This window comes from Kuraishia capsulata, genomic scaffold (assembly GCF_000576695.1).
Source record: "Kuraishia capsulata CBS 1993 genomic scaffold, Kuraishia_capsulata_scaffold_1, whole genome shotgun sequence".
NCBI classification, from domain to species: Eukaryota; Fungi; Ascomycota; class Pichiomycetes; order Pichiales; family Pichiaceae; genus Kuraishia; species Kuraishia capsulata.
The window spans coordinates 905,175-920,921 of NW_019172950.1; the positions used below are offsets into that span (position 1 = coordinate 905,175).

The 15,747-nt window shown below is 44.4% G+C and overlaps 9 protein-coding genes across 9 annotated transcripts; 2 read left to right on the forward strand and 7 right to left on the reverse strand.

Annotated features, from left to right (window-relative positions):
* Nucleotides 1-6: 6 nt before the first annotated feature.
* KUCA_T00000487001 (uncharacterized protein) lies at nt 7-966 on the reverse strand (the record flags this gene model as incomplete). The annotated part of the gene is made up of 1 exon (XM_022605031.1): nt 7-966. One exon carries the CDS (start codon nt 964-966, stop codon nt 7-9), a length of 960 nt encoding a protein of 319 aa, XP_022456539.1.
* A 207-nt stretch (nt 967-1,173) lies between these two features.
* On the forward strand, nt 1,174-2,259 carry KUCA_T00000488001 (uncharacterized protein; the record flags this gene model as incomplete). Its single annotated transcript, XM_022605032.1, has 1 exon — nt 1,174-2,259. The coding sequence occupies one exon, from the start codon at nt 1,174-1,176 to the stop codon at nt 2,257-2,259; it is 1,086 nt and encodes a 361-aa protein (XP_022456540.1).
* Nucleotides 2,260-2,402: 143 nt separating this feature from the next.
* KUCA_T00000489001 (uncharacterized protein) lies at nt 2,403-5,504 on the reverse strand (the record flags this gene model as incomplete). Its single annotated transcript, XM_022605033.1, has 1 exon — nt 2,403-5,504. The coding sequence occupies one exon, from the start codon at nt 5,502-5,504 to the stop codon at nt 2,403-2,405; it is 3,102 nt and encodes a 1,033-aa protein (XP_022456541.1).
* A 467-nt stretch (nt 5,505-5,971) lies between these two features.
* KUCA_T00000490001 (uncharacterized protein) lies at nt 5,972-7,087 on the reverse strand (the record flags this gene model as incomplete). The annotated part of the gene is made up of 1 exon (XM_022605034.1): nt 5,972-7,087. The coding sequence occupies one exon, from the start codon at nt 7,085-7,087 to the stop codon at nt 5,972-5,974; it is 1,116 nt and encodes a 371-aa protein (XP_022456542.1).
* A 611-nt stretch (nt 7,088-7,698) lies between these two features.
* KUCA_T00000491001 (uncharacterized protein) lies at nt 7,699-9,342 on the reverse strand (the record flags this gene model as incomplete). The annotated part of the gene is made up of 1 exon (XM_022605035.1): nt 7,699-9,342. One exon carries the CDS (start codon nt 9,340-9,342, stop codon nt 7,699-7,701), a length of 1,644 nt encoding a protein of 547 aa, XP_022456543.1.
* Nucleotides 9,343-10,233: 891 nt separating this feature from the next.
* Nucleotides 10,234-10,540, forward strand: KUCA_T00000492001 (uncharacterized protein; the record flags this gene model as incomplete). Its single annotated transcript, XM_022605036.1, has 2 exons — nt 10,234-10,345; nt 10,434-10,540. The coding sequence occupies 2 exons, from the start codon at nt 10,234-10,236 to the stop codon at nt 10,538-10,540; spliced, it is 219 nt and encodes a 72-aa protein (XP_022456544.1).
* Nucleotides 10,541-10,820: 280 nt separating this feature from the next.
* KUCA_T00000493001 (uncharacterized protein) lies at nt 10,821-11,195 on the reverse strand (the record flags this gene model as incomplete). The annotated part of the gene is made up of 1 exon (XM_022605037.1): nt 10,821-11,195. The coding sequence occupies one exon, from the start codon at nt 11,193-11,195 to the stop codon at nt 10,821-10,823; it is 375 nt and encodes a 124-aa protein (XP_022456545.1).
* Nucleotides 11,196-11,384: 189 nt separating this feature from the next.
* On the reverse strand, nt 11,385-13,268 carry KUCA_T00000494001 (uncharacterized protein; the record flags this gene model as incomplete). Its single annotated transcript, XM_022605038.1, has 1 exon — nt 11,385-13,268. The coding sequence occupies one exon, from the start codon at nt 13,266-13,268 to the stop codon at nt 11,385-11,387; it is 1,884 nt and encodes a 627-aa protein (XP_022456546.1).
* A 409-nt stretch (nt 13,269-13,677) lies between these two features.
* Nucleotides 13,678-15,564, reverse strand: KUCA_T00000495001 (uncharacterized protein; the record flags this gene model as incomplete). The annotated part of the gene is made up of 1 exon (XM_022605039.1): nt 13,678-15,564. One exon carries the CDS (start codon nt 15,562-15,564, stop codon nt 13,678-13,680), a length of 1,887 nt encoding a protein of 628 aa, XP_022456547.1.
* Nucleotides 15,565-15,747: the final 183 nt, after the last annotated feature.

Consider the following 15,747-nt stretch of genomic DNA (forward strand, 5'->3'; position numbering starts at 1 on the left):
TAATCATTAAAACGCTTTCTCTTCTTCTATTATGCAGTCCAGACCAGTAAACGCTTCGTTTATGGACCTGGCGAAAAACTTCTCGATCTTGTATCCACTTGCATTGAATATGGAGTCTTCTTGGACCAGTTTGTTGTAGATCGGATCGTAATAAGTGGGCAGCAGGTTGAACCTTGGTTCCAGCTCTCTGTCGCCGTTGAATGGCGTGAATGGTATCGTCGTGGTTTCGTCATTGGCCTCCTTGGCTGCCAGATCGTTCATCATCGCTTGTTTCTCCAGGAGGAACTTCTTTTCCAGATCGTCACGTTGTTTGCGACGCGCAGACGACTTCTTTAGTATGGACTGCCTCATGTTGTCTATGGCTGTGTTGGCTTCCACTGAGGAGTTCTGCAGTTCGTCTATCATCTCCATCCGCGACAACTGTACCATTTTATCTTCTTCCTGTTTCATCTGTTTGTCCAGTCTCAGCTTCTCCAGCTTGAACTGTTTCTCCATATTCTGAAGTCGTATAAAGTTCTCATACTCTTGATCCTTTCTTGTGTTATTTGCGCTGATTTGCTGTTTGTTCAGCACCTCATATTGTTTCAATTTGTTCTCCGTTTCTTCAACATCAACACCGTTAATCAGATTGTCAACCATTTGCTCGATTTCCTCTAGATATTTGTTGTAGCCTTCTAGATCACCCCGAAAGTCCTCCTCCTTCTTGTTGTACACCGATAACACCTTCCTTCGCAAATCAGTCTCCCGCTCGATTCCAAGGTCTTCGAAAGTCTGGGTCTTGAACTTGTTCTTTCTCAGAACCTTATTGCAATTAGCGTATGGACATTTTGTGGGACCCAGAGAGAAGATTCTATCGACACATGAATCACAGATCTTATGGTAACACTCAGGATTGATGAGAAATTTCAGTGACGGCGACAGATACCTGTCTGTCTTACAAACAGGGCACATGTCATTCTTGCTCATTTTTGAAATCGTTCAGATGTTTCAGTATGCTCAGGTCTGAAGATAGGTTTGAATGTAGTGGAGGCTGGATAGTTTATAAGCTTGAAGGTAGTGTGCTCGGCCAATATGGCGCCCCACATTAATCTATAATTCTTGATGAGGTGAAACATAGCTAGGTTTAGTTTAGTTTCTTCAGTTCTTGCCACTTACGAAAGCAAGTGAACTGAAATGGCAAGGAATAGGGTGCAGCCAGTCATAACTTTTGCGGTACCGGTTGTGCTATTAGGTCTGTTGGGATATTTGGATTATGGCTACTCAAAGGTCTTCTGTTATGATCAACTGTATGTTAAGAAGAACAGACGTGCTTGTGCAATTGGATTTATCGTTGAGTTCAACCTCCTGTTGGGAGAAGCTTTGTTATTATGGATAATAACGGCTCTGAAAGGTCCTGGTAAGCTGAACCAACAATTGAAGCCGTTCGACTTAGGACCCTACATACAGCGAGGACAGACTGTATATGCTAACGACAAAGCCTCGTTTCCTACGACAAGCAAACTCGAGAGAATCCCCGATATGTTTTTGTGCAATTCGGAAGGGTTTCCATTCTGGTGTTCCGAATGTAAGACTCTCAAGATCCGAAGAAGCCATCATGTGAAAAGCCTTGGACGTTGTGTTCCTCGATTCGATCATAAGTGTATGTTTCTAGGGGTGGTAATTGGGGAGAACAACCTTCTGTGCTTTTTTGGCGCAGTATTTTATTTTTGGCTATTTTTTTTGTTTGGATTTATCACAATTACTGTTTTTGCATCTTCGATCAGGGATTATACTTCAGCCTCTGGTATGAAGATCATTGAGCCAAACATCATTGCCTGCTATATTGGTGATATTTTCTGGCTGCTAATGATGACATTCATGTTTTTCGGTCAAATATCCTTATTCATGGATAATGATACTTCGATTGATGTGCTACACCGCAGAAGAAGGTCACGAGAGCGCAAAATGAACAGGACAGTGGAGCCCGATTTTGTTAATGTCGCTCATCCAACTTTGGAAGATGTCAGAGTGATAGTGGAGTTGCGCGAAAGAGACCGGGTATTCGACAAGGGATATCGTTCGAATATACAAAGTATTTTCAAGACGGATACTTGGAAAGCATTGTTTTATCCGTCTCTTGGATCGGGTGCTGAGGAGCCAAGTATTGAATCTGGTGAGAGTGATCTTATCGCAGAAGAAGAGCATTTGTATTCTCAAAAGTTTCAGCAAACGATACAGAAGAGAATAGAAAATGGCGACGGACGGATAATGGGGTCGTGAATGAAGAATTCACGGGAATACTATGATACCACTGCAAAATGTATATGTACTACAACTGAAGTAATATCGTTTCGTAGAAACCTTGCATAATTTAAATTACATGAACATCAGCCAACATCGTTTAAGTTGAAGCAACCTAGATTTCACTTCTCGTGGTTCCCTGCACTCCTGGTTCGAGTTCCCGTGCTTCCATTTACAGGTGAGCGAGATGATTGTGTGGACGAATTGGTGCCATCAGCTGTGTTCTTCAACTGGATGGGTGAATGAACATTGACAGGAGACCCCACTTGGGACGAAGCTACAGATGGAATCTGCGCAGATTGCTGCTGTTGCTGAAGCATCATCTGTCTTCTTTGTAGCTGTGACCTTGCCAGAGCCAATTGCGACCTCTGTTGGGCAGTGAGAGAAGAAGGATCAACTGGAGAAGGCGAGCCGGTAGGAGTACCATCACTCTTCGCATCTCCAGATGCCGAGCCCTGTGCAATCTTTGCTTGGTTTGCTGCGTTGCGATTCTGGCTTTGTTGCTGTAACGACGCGATATAGGCAGCAGCCAGTTTTGTCACCTGCTCTTTGGTCATATTCGGGTTTTGCGATTGAATCTGATTGATTATAGCAGACACCTGTTGAGCTGAAAAGTTCAGAACCCGGCCATCTGTTTTGATAGGAGAAGCCTTCACAACTCCGCCGGCAATAGGATGGGTGGCTGCAGAGGTACCAGCTCCTGGGGGTGGTGTTGCTCCAGATTTTTGAAGCAATTGCCTCTGTTTCTGTAGTTGCATCAACTGCTGCAACTGCTCGTTTGTGTACGGGATTCCATTAGGACCTGTAAGAGGGCCACCTTGGCCATTCAAACGCCTTTGAGCAATATTAGCAGCCGCCGCAGCCGCATTTGCAGGTGTCACGCTTACCGCACTCGGAGCTCTGGCTACAGCTGCAGTCCTCTGGGCCCCATCTTGAGTTGCTGGTCTCGCACCAGCAACTCCTTGTATAGCAGATTGACCTGCAACACCTGGCTGGGCAGCTCTGGCAACCGGAGCAACAGCAGCACCCGCGACACGGGCTCTTGGGAAAGCGCCGTTCGCATTGGTCTGATGCATATAGGCCTCTTGAATAGCCTTGTCGCGCTCATATTTGAGCCGCGAAAGAGCAGCAGGAGTTGGAGTATCCATTCTTTTCTCGTCGCTGGTCGAACGCCGTGGCTGAGTGTTTGGCTTAGGAGCGTTTTCCCTCTTCTTCATCAGTTTTCTGATTGCATCGAACATTGAACCCCACCTGAGACGACGATGACCCCTCTGGATTGATTCCGGACCAACACCCAAAGGAGAAATGCGCCTTTTGGTGGTTGTTTGGGCTTTGTGTGCGGCTTCTAGCCATTCCTTGGCTGCTGCTGCATACACACCACGCATGTCAGTGAACTGAAACTTGTCGTTGAGCTGTATGTACCTCTCAAAACATTGCCATGGAGTGCGTCTCTCTATGTTAGAAGTGTAGTTTCTCGTTGGCTTTGGCGATAGATGGGCAGATATAACACCCCAGTTGAATGAGTATTCCGTCACATACCGAATGAGAAGCTTATCATCCTGAGGAAGCCATATCGTTGGAATGCGTAATTCAAGATTCTTAATAGAAGGAGGAGGTGGTGGACGTAACAACGTGAAACGTCTGTGAGTAGCCACTCCGAACAATCCCTTCTGATAATCGGGGTGGTTCTTCTCATGTTCCTCGGTCTTCTTGAAAAGAAGCTTGTACCATTCCTCTTCATCTTGATCTAGCGGTGAGACCAAAGACGATATAGGGTCTATAGGCATACCACTGAAAGTATCTGGCGAAACAGAAGACTCCTTTAATGGTTCGTAAACAGGCAATTTCTCCAGAATTGAGGCACTCACTCCGTTCAGTTGCTCCATATTGGCATACAACTTGAACGGTAGTGTGGCGGAATCGTCAGTCAACAGCTGCTTGACCTCGTCTTCAGTGTATGATGGAAGATCTTTTGGTATAATCTCGTTATTTGCATCGGGTCTCTGTAGTAGCAAGGATACATCGATGGTATCTTCCTCGATCTGTGCGTCCTCCTCCACTCTGTCATCTACACCCTCAGGTTTTTCCATATCAACATCACCACTGTCTTCACGAGAACCTTCCTCTTCGGGCTCGAGGTGCTTAATTGGCTTCCGCTTCACACACATTACCTTTCCGTAATTCCAGTAGTCAGTGACAGCCTGTGAAATGTAGTAACATTGCACCATCTTGTACTTCCTTTCTTCTCTGAAATCAGTGGAAAGCCATTTCATCTCCGACAGCAGATGATCCCAGTGAGACGTTTGCGTTTTCTTAAAAGGATCAAAGTATTTCTTGGGCTGTCTTAATGACCACTTCTTCTGCCTCTTGAGTTCTTCAATTCTGGAATACAAAACGGCAAGTTTTCCCTCTAGCAGAGCAGTTTCATAAGCATCGGTAGACAATGACTTGTGAGTTCTCAAAATCAAGTTGATAATGGGCAGAGTTTGTGAATGGTAGTAGAGCTCAGTCAAAGAGGTTGCCTCGAGCACCTTGTGTGGCAGTTTCTCAGGCATCAACAAAACAAGAAGATCGTTCATTTCCACCTGGGAGATATCCAGATCCCTGCTTGTTTTTTGGTCAGCCCTCTTGAAGGACTCTTTTTCAGCACGCTTCCGTATAAGTGAAGAGAGTGTGGGTGCTTCATCGGGTGAGTTCTCTATATGTCTTTCCGTTATCACGAGAGAGTCGGGTTTGTCAGCTTCGCTTTCTTCCTTGGATGACTCCATGGCTTGCAAAGAAACAGACAAGTCGTCGGATTTGGTGAGCTTTTGAGGAGGTTCCACCAAGGGCTGGTCGTCTTTCAAAACACCCTCCGTGAGAGACGGTTCACTCGAAAGTCGCTCAATATCCGTACGGGCTCCTTCATTTCTCTGTGCTTGACCAGAAACAATCGCCTGAGCCTTCTGCTGTTGAGCCATAGCGGCATTCTGTTTTTCCGTAAGCGTCACGATATCGAACTCATGGCCATTCTCCAGTTCATTCTTTTCCAAAAAAGCCATCAGCTTGTCCTCCATCTGTAAAACCTGGTCATCAGAAATGGGCAGCAAAGGCGATCTGGAGATGCAATAAAGCTCGCCGAGCTTTCTCTTCCTAGATTTTATCACTTGATTGCATGTCTGGCGCCTGTGTTCGATGGACTCTAGACGTATCCTGTCTATGGATATGTTTTGGCCCGACGACATATCGGGTATCAAAGGGAATTTCCCAAAGCAAGCGTCAAGAACGATATTATTGCTCAAACAAGTGCTGTTTTTTTTGGCAAACCCGTGGACTGAAAATTCAATCTCAATACCCAGATCGTTGTTGGTAGTCGTGCAGTTACTTGGAGGTCGGGGGTGGATGGTCAGCCAATCAGAATACACTAACAATCAATCCAATGCAGTTGGTGAAAGTCCTTTATATTGTGAGGCCAATATGATATGATTCAACGCCCTCTTGGGCCAGTATATTTCGAGTGCTGAGAAGACTGTTAACACTGTGTCTGTGGTTTGGCTGTTATTTACCGGCCGCTTGAAGATGGGCTTCGATGTAATTTTTTCAGGATGAAAGTCTGTAGGTACACACCGTGATGCAGGAGGATCATGGCTATGGAAGCTACATTTTATATTTTTGGAGAGTACTCCCTCGCAAACGACACCGTAATACTTTTTCATTTCTTAGCCTCAATAACCAAAGTAGCCCGACGTCTCCATTTCCGCGATCTCGTGTATTTTGATATGGAATCAACAAACCCAGGAGTGTCCCAGTAGTTATCGTAGTAGATCCATCCTTCCTTATCATTACCTTTATTGAAAGAGACATCTATCTGCCATTTGGGGTCCAACCACTCCCATTTGAAGCTCTTTCCTGTGACTTCTGGCATCTCAGGGAAATGAAAGCCTTCGAAGCCAGAGCAAGCTGCAAACTTCTCGTTCGTGAAAGGGGCACGCTCGTTAGGCAGAAGATGTCCCGACCAGCCCATTCCTATCCATCTCCTTTGATTCTCGAATATCTGAAACTCAACCGTCTGCTTCTCAGAATCATTTGTTTTTGATGTGTATATGACCTTGTGGTCAGTGGCAATAGGATTCTTGCTATGACGACTAGTAAGCAGGACATCTAGTCCCGTAACAGCTTTCGCAGCAGTTCTGACATACGAGCTGCGCCAAAGCAGACATCTGGAAGCGGTGGCCCAGGGCGAGTAATAGGTCAATGCAAGTATACCAAAGATCAATGAAAACCATTTCGTGTTGTATATCCTCTGCAGGACAAAAACATAGAACGGCCATAGCAAGACACTACTTAGGAGTAACTTTCCAAAGTCCACCAAGGTGAAAGAATCCAAAACTTTCAGTGGCTCCCGTAAAATCTCGCATCTGGTGCAAATATTCGACAACAAGGCAACCACCTCTTCAAGTGTTGGTGGATCCGAAGACTCATTTGATACAGTGGTGATGGTCCACGAAACACAGCAGAATGCCATGCTTGCTGCGACGGGCACTATGGCACTACCTAGATTGTCCCAGTATCGAACAGCCGCTCCGTAGATAACAATCAATAAAAAACCCTGATAACTATCTTCATTTGTCCACGTGATTGCTGCCAGTAGTTTATCGATCATCAACAAATATGGGAAGGCAGAGCTCAATGCACTAGTTATTATGGGGGAAGTCGATTGGATCAACGAAGGTCCTTTGCTGCTCGCATCGGCTATGGATCGCGAGGTAAAGGCAGCATGTATACTTCTATACGTTGTACCTGGTTGAATATCCTGGAAGTTGCTCATTTTCGTGTTTGTAAAGCACGTTGGTCACTGTGTTAAGTCTGCTTGCATGTGGAGCCTAGAGACAAGCGTGCAGTAGTTGACAAGATCAGTAGTTCGTGAAAGTTGATAGATCGTAGAATCAGCAAAGAGCACAATTCACCTTCTGTATTGTGTATTTTGTTCCAGTTCTTCAAATGTGTCCAAAGATAAAGATCGACAGTTGCTAAATGAACAAGCAGAAAGGAATCAATGAGCCTTGCTTAGTGGAGATTATCAATAAGCGTAGCCTCCCATTTACACAGGGAGCTCAGCGGGTTTAACACCCTATTAAAGCACACCCCTGCATGTGCAAGAAAGAGCATCTGATGACTTCAACCATTCACATTCTCTCTGATTTAATTTCAGTGAGTAGGACATTTTTTTATGGGGGCTAGAACTGACTTACTCCGACTGCATATTTTGAGATCTTGAAATATCTTCTTTTATTCTTTGTTACACAATAGAGTTGCTCGCAGAACTGGTCGTCCCCGTACATTGAATCTACTGCAGTGTCCGTGTCCACCTGCATCATATAAAAAGCACAGTTACGTCTCTTAGACTATATAGTAATAAAAAATATGGGGATTACACCTTCAAAACAATATGTCTTTGTCGGAGTATTTCACATAAAATTGCTTCGTCACTTTTCTGAAGTCCTTGCCCCACCTAACAAATATCAAAGAGCTGAAGTTGAAGACCATGGAGAGCATGAACATCAACCATGTGGTTGTAGCCATTCCGTCGCGGTCAAGCCATGGCTGTATGGCAAACGTGAAACCCATGCCAATCATGTTTCTGAGGAATAACATCAGAACCAAACCCTCGCTCTGCATATCGGGATAGCAGTCTAGAGCATAGGTTATAGTCAATGCACCTGCAGAACCAATTCCAAATCCCATAAATGCCATTCCAAATCCTCCAGGAAGGATCCAATGTACTCCAGCATTTATTCCCAGTCCATACATCAGTAGTCCGGCAGAGTTTATCACTGCAGGCAAGAGAATGAACCAGAGTCTGAACTCTGGTTCCAGAATACCGCCATTTCGCCTTGCTTTCCAGGCAACGAATTTATCTGATAGACTTCCACCCCAGAATGTTCCAATGAAGGTTCCAATCAATGAGGCAAAATAAGTGTCTCCAGTAGCAGCAGAGCTGAAGTTGTATGGTGCGTACGAAAAAAACTCCGATTGAGTAGTAGCGATCAATGAAAGCCACATGACCTGAACTCCATAAACTAGACCTCCCCAGACAAATGCAGGCAATCTAAGAGCCAAAAGCGGTCTCAGAAATATGATATATAATGGGCGTTTGTCATTGTACTCTCGTTCAATGACCGTCAGTTTTTGTTTGTAAGATCTTTTCTGAGGAAGAAACTCTGACTTCTCCTCAACAGCAACGTTGATGTCCTTCTCCGTGTTGATGATTACTCCCGAATCCCTTGATCTGATCTGAGTCATGATAGCTTCCTCCTGCTTTTTGGTCTCATGTCTAACAAAGGTAGAGTCTTCCATGAAAAAAACTTGAATTCCAAAAATAATGCCGAAGAAGATCACCAACCACCAAAAGCACCATCTCCAGCCTTGGGACTCGACTATGTAACCAGCGCAGATTGGACCCAAATAACTTCCTGAATAGAGTGCAAATGTGAACAGAGAGATTATATTTGCTCTCTCGTGTTGAAAAAATACATCTGTGGTCGAGATCTGAACCAAAGAATCACAAGGTGCTCCTGCAAAACAGGTCATGATGTTGCAACCATACATATTGGCTAAGCTTGATGCTTTTCCACCAACAACATTTCCAAACAACTGGCATAAACTAGCAAAAATATACACACCTCTTCTGCCGTATTTCATTGCCAATGGCTGGAGCACCAAACACCCGATGCCCAGGAAACACCACCCAACGGCTGATGTGTCGTTCAACTTTGTGTAAGTGGTATTGAATGTGACCGTCCAGTCAGTCCATGCTGGACCCGACCAGTTTGTAGCCACAGCTGTGAAGAAAGCCCAAAACCACAAGATTCCAAATTGAAAGTACTTCTTCTTCTTTGACCATCTCAGTGGATCATTTGGATCGTCCGATGGTTGAGGAATGAGAACCACATCAGATTCACCATTGTGTTTGACGTTCAGAGAATTGGTCACATCTACTAGATGTACCGTGCCTGGGATCCATTCTTGGTCAACCTCAGCAGCGATTTCATCTTGGGTCTTAGCGGGTGCTATAGAAGTCATGATCTAGATGTGTTCGTGCTTTCAGAGTGTCTAACGGTTTGCAGCTCAATCCAGCTGGTTACCAGAACTGACTTTAACGGCGGTAAACCATGATACAGCCAAGATCTACTTTATTCTTATATTTTTTTGAACTCCTTGTCTCTGGTCAGTTCTTCTTTCCAACCTCTTCGTTATCAAGGCGGCAATCGAAGTCCGCCACGTGATAGACCTTCCCAATTAAGAAATCGTGCATGACGGCTTTATCGAAGCATATCAGCGATATTGGTATTTTACCCTGATAATTGAGCAACCCCACAGGGTCTTTACCGATGGTTTGCACCGCGGAACTGGAGTTCACGTGAACTTCGCATGCACTATCTTACTTAGCCATGGTATAGCCGACCCTGGTATCTTTCTGTGGCATGATAACAGACTGCCGGTGAACTTCAAACTCCGCAATAGGAAGAGAAAAATGGCCACCGGGAAGTTTCCAAACGATTGATCCTAGCATGACCAAAAAAAAATTTCATTTTCTTTTTTTCTAAAGTTTTTTGGAGATTCTTGTTTGATTGAGACTTTTAACATTTTGATCTACCGCCTGAAGGTGAGGGCCAGACAGTATTCAAGTTGATGATATCTCCGTCAGTTCTGTAGACATTTTTTGCAATTGATGTCTAAACTTCTCACAAAAAGAATACAAAAATTTCGAGAAACCTTTTCCCTTCCACCGACGGTTTTACATGATCTCTTTGATAAAGAAACCATCTTAAGATGGCCTCCTCACGAATGAACCTCGATTTGCGTGTGCGGGCCAAAACGACACTTTGACGACTACCGATTTGGATACCTACGTGATTCTTGCAGTGGCAAGATGCACACTAATCTTATCCACACTTTTAGATTTACGACAATATGAGTGCAAAACCAACCGAAACAGAGTCAGCTGTGCCAAGCCAGGCTGAGGTCACCCCCTCCTTCAAGACATTGGAAGAAGACGACGAATTTGAAGACTTTCCAGCAGACGGTATGTTCAGTTTATCCATGTGCTCCTCGATCTTGTTTGAGGAGTCTCAAACGAATATTTGAAAAAATGTTTTACTAACCTGCCGAAGATTGGAAAGATGAAGATACCGTGGCAAACCAAAGACAGGAACATCTATGGGACGAAAGCTGGGATGACGACGAGGACGGAGATGATTTCACACAGAAGCTAAGGTAAGTGGAATGTATTGAAGTTTGTGCCGAAACGTGGTTACTAACTATAACTAGAGATCTTTTGCAAAATCAGAGCTGAATTAGCTGACAGTTTTCAAAACGGGCGCACTGGGGTGTTGGAACTACAAAGAACGGCCCCAATGGACCTGTCGAACATCTTCACAATTGTTGTGTACTACTATGATTAGGTAACGATCCACTTTTTGTCGAAATAATGGCGATATGTAGAGCGCAAATTTGAGCACTAAATGAATAACCGGTGATCCTCAGATCGATCACTTGCATCAGTCGTAAACAACAGGTATCGCTTTCTCGCGATTCTGCTCAGATTGCTCTCGCAAATGCGCATTGACCGACTTCTTTTTATCCTGATATAGTTTCTGGCTCAATTTTCCCTTGTAGCTTTCCTCCTCTATCTTGCGTAGTCTGTCTTCGGCAGCTTTGGCTGCGGCCTCTTTAGGCGTAAGCGCGTTGGTTTCCGCCGTAGGTCCGTTATTTCCTCCTAGAGTCTTACCAGCACCGTTGCGAGCAGATTGAGCTTTTGCGGGATTTCTTGAGTTTTGATCTATCCTGACTCCCTGAGTTTGGGTCGTTCTCCGTATCTGTGACTGATTTGGTGGGGCAGACACCTCAACGTCTTTGGATGCGCATAGTCCCATTTTTATATATCGACCAGAAAAAGCCCAATTGTCTTAGTGAGAATATTCAAATTCTAAAATAACAGAGCAGAATGCTTTGATGAAAACACTTATTCTTCAAGACTTTCTTCAAACCAGTAGATACCGCCTGAGAGATTATACCCAAGGGGCCAGATTTGGGATGAGCACTATGACGGAGGTTATTAGAGATTATGCTAAATTATCAAGGTAGGCGCCCATTGACATGAAATTATAGTCTTGAGCTTGCGAATCTTCGTTTTGGATCAATTCACTGGCATTGAAAGGTTTTACAAGTGCCAGATCAGAGAGATTTCTGTTGGGACGGGATCTCACCAGGCCCTGCCTAACAGAGGAGGAGGATGATTGTATGCTTTCGGGCGACTCGAATTGACCTGGTGCTGAAGACAGGTTGGGTGTGATATCGCTGAATTGTGATGGCAACGTGTTGACAGACTCTCTTTTGTGAGTGGAGTTATTTCTTTGCATGGCCTGCGCAGACTTATTTTGGGTAGAACCACCTTCTGCGTCGAAGACTCTCCAAGGTTTTGAATATACAGTAGCGTCTTCAATAGTGGAGAAGCTGGGCCTTCCCTGAGCAATTGGAAGAGACGTTGAAGAATGGTTACCCCTGGAGAGCAACTTGGGCAATGGTTGTTGGAAAAACCCAGAGTCAGGAATTTTGAACATTTCCTGAGCTTCTGAATAATCATCGTCTGCCATTGAAGATGATGTCAAATCGAAGGTGCTTGTGGTTGTCGCTAAATCAGATGAAATCGAGTTTTGAGAGATTACGTGCTTGAAAGAACCGGAGACGGGACTCGAGATCACTAAAGGATCCATTTGTGATTTCTCTTTACCCGTCTTTCTGGACACAAACAGCTTGGAAAATGTGTCTTTGAAGGCATTTCCAGACCTCTTCATTCCCGAAAAACCAGAATCCTGTTGTTCCAAAATGGTATCATTGTACTGGAGGTATTCTTTCTCGTATTCACCCTTCGATATTTCGGTCAAGAACAGTTTGTGTTTCTTCACTTGTGAGATACTGTATCTCTTCGACAGATCCTTGACCAACATGCAGCTTAACAAGTTTTTAACCTGGGAGTACAGGCTCTGCATTTCCCGCTCGTTAGCTCCACCAGCAATGAAGTTCCTGAATAAATGCCCGTTTTCGAAGGAAGGAAATTCTAACGATGCCTTCGAGATGTCCTGGAACAGCTTGAACTTGTTCTCGTCGAAAAAAGGAAATATTCCGAAAAAAAGATAGAATAAAGTCACCCCCAGAGCCCAAACATCAATCTTCTTGCCTTGCAGGGCTGTTCCTTGCCTATTCTGACGATCATGAGCACCATATCCACAAAGCTCCGGGGATAGGAAAAGAGGTGTTCCACATGGAGTCCCGAGCTCAAAGTTATCCGACTTCTCATCACCAGTGAGTTTGTACGAAATACCAAAATCGGACAGTTTTACCGTTCCATTGGGATCAACCAGCAGGTTACTCGGTTTGATGTCACGATGTACTATACCTTGGGTATGTAGAAACTCTAGACCAAGCACGATATCCCGTAGTTTCTGTGCAACACCTCGCAAAGAAGGCCTTGAATCCTGAAAATTCTGCAACGTAAGCTCTCCTATTGAGCAATAGTCCATGATGAGATATATTCTATAGTGTTTTTGGCTGGTGATATCGTCCGTGGTCAGCTTGCCCTTGCTACCGTCCTTCTGTTTGTCTGTGTCATTATTCACAATGGAATATAGCTTCAGCACATTCTTGTGGTTGCTCTTACTGAGAATGCTCATAATTCGCACCTCGTTTTTGATTTTTGCAAGACTGTTTGCATTTTTGAAGTTCAATGCGGGCTTGTCAAATTTGGTATTGATGATCTTGATAGCATACAAGAACCTTTGCTCGTTGTCCAGCTCTGTTGGCTGAACACCCCAATGATGATCAAGGGAGGTAACAGCCAACACCACTTTGGCATATCGCCCTTCACCAAGTGTTTTCAGAGTCTTGAACTCCCGTAGGTGGAACCTGGAGGGCGCTTTCTCTGGATCAGATGTCATTGAAATGGGCATCAGCAAAGAAGATACAACATGAGTCTGGGAAAGCAAATACCTGACCTAGATTCGACCAGCGATCTGTGGCGTGTATATATGTAAGAGCAAGTGTAAAATATAAAACAAAAATATCTTTCAGACCCAAAGTTGTTTCAGACCTCCTTGTCAAGGCTGAAATGTGGCCATCGCGTAGTGAGAATGCAAGGTGGAGAGCGCGTCTCCAAAAGGGTGGTCTTCTTGAGCTTGGAACGACCTTGTACGATATCAGTATATCGTATCAGTTGACATGTATATTATATATATAAAGGGGAATGGCATTGTGGCATCATCATTAGTTGAATCATTAAACCGTAGCTGGAATATATATAAAAAAGAACGTCAGAGAGAAAAACAGGGCATAAAAATCAGTAAATCATTTGCAGAACTCTCAATAGGTGTATCCGATATATCTCTCTATGGCCGGATTCCTCTTGATGGAGTAGAGCATTGGGGCTGGAATGTCTGAGGTATCAACATCCTTCATGTTTTGGAAGATGCGCATGTAGTTGGGATTAAGCGAAACATCTTTGTCCACGTAGGTTTTGAAGTTCTCCAGCCTGTTGAAATAAGGTGAGTATAGCTTCCAAAGTTTGAAGTAAAGGTCTGCTCTTTGGCTTCCGTTGACCTTCTTGGAAACGAGAGGCGAGTTGACAGTTGCATCTCTCAGAGCAGTCCAATCGGCATGCGCAATGAAAGAGTATTTGTGGGTTTCATTCCAAGCGATGAGCTCACGCCAGCAGCGCAGAATCATCACGTTTGGAACGTCAACGTGACCACAGTTCTTCAAGTAGCATCTCATGGAGACGTTTGTTTTGCGAACGTTGAAGTGCTCAAAAGCCTCTTCGATAACGTTCAACACATCAAGGCTACCCCATTGGCCTGACTTGGACATTAGGATGTTCAAAAAAGGTTCGTCAACAGGCCTCACCGAGTTGTAATCAACGATCAGCTTTTTAAGTTCCGCAAAGGCCTCAGGCGAGAAAGCGCTGTACTTCTCGAAGAAAATTGACAGAAACGCGGCATTCAACGACGATGAGATTGATGAGTTCGAGACATTCTTCTCTTCATAATTCTGCCAAGTTCTCAGCCAGATAGCTCTGACCCTGGCATAGTCCTTGGAGACCTCCCACACATTGGAAAGGTACTTCCTCACGAAGTTCAGCTGCAAAGGTGTTGGGTATGGCATTTCGTTTTTGATGGCACTTTCGAAAAACATATCTGCAGTTGACAAATTCTTGCAGAATCCGATAAAAGACAGATGTCCAACAGTAATGTAACTGATTGAACTGGTGGGTGGGGTCTGACCACGGAGTTGAGCATCGTTGTAAATGGAGGTAGACAACTCTCTTAGAATGGCAACCGCAGAGTCATTGTAGCCTTTGACGAGACAAGCACGGATCATTCCCACTTGAAGCTCATTGTGAATGTGTTGGTCTTCCTTCTTGCTGTTTCTGATTTCGTTGTACATCTGCAACAACTCATCGAAATCAAAGTCACCACTCTCGATCAAGAATGGGAACACAGCACCCAGGACGGTTTCGGCTGCAAACAGACCCGACAAATGAGGCGTTGACTTTCCAGTTTTCCACACATAAGAAGCCTCTTCGATAAGTCCCAGATCTTTGTAGGCCTTGAACAAATGACATAGTCCGGATGATGTCAGCATGAACTTTCCATCCAACAAGTCATTGGTAACCTCTCTGATTGAGCTCATCAAAAAGTCATGAATGTTCCTGATCGGGGTGTCAGAGTCAAAATCAAAATTCTTGTCGAAATGAGAAACCTCCATTCGATAAACCCGAAGCCCGTTTCTTAGAAGCGCGACTAGCTGCGCGGAGCGATATTTGTCTAAGCCGCCTTTGGCCACAAGACTTTTGTAGAGTGGCATGACAGCGTAAACGGCATTCCAGAATTCCGAAGATCCGCCAACAAGTGCACCAGAAGCCAAATCGTAAGACGCATTATGAGCAATACACTCTTCGAAGGCTTGCAGCTCAGCCTTGAATGGCGAGTCTTCAGGAATGGCTGGAATATAGTTGTTCTGGAAGCGATTCACACGGCGCCGAGAGTCATATTTTCTTTGGGGCTTATTGAATCCGGGATTTCCACCATGGTATGGTTTTTTGTAGTATTCTGGAGCAGCTTCTTGCAGAGCATTAGCTGAGGTAGAAGTGTTGAATAATCTCGCAGGTTGGGTGGTATGGTTATGCTGGAGCGCCTTCGAAGAAGCTCTCTGGCCCTGTTTGACTGAGTTTTGTGCTAATATCCTGAACATGACTAAAATGTGATTCAGCAACAAATTAGCAAAAAGATAAGCTAGCAATGCTTTCAAAAAAAAGAAAAATTCGGTGAGATCTCGCTTATATACATATACAACAAAAACCGAGTGACAGATTCCCGGAGAAGTAACACCATTTTTGATGGGTTAGGCGCACTGGCCACAATCCAATGCGGATCG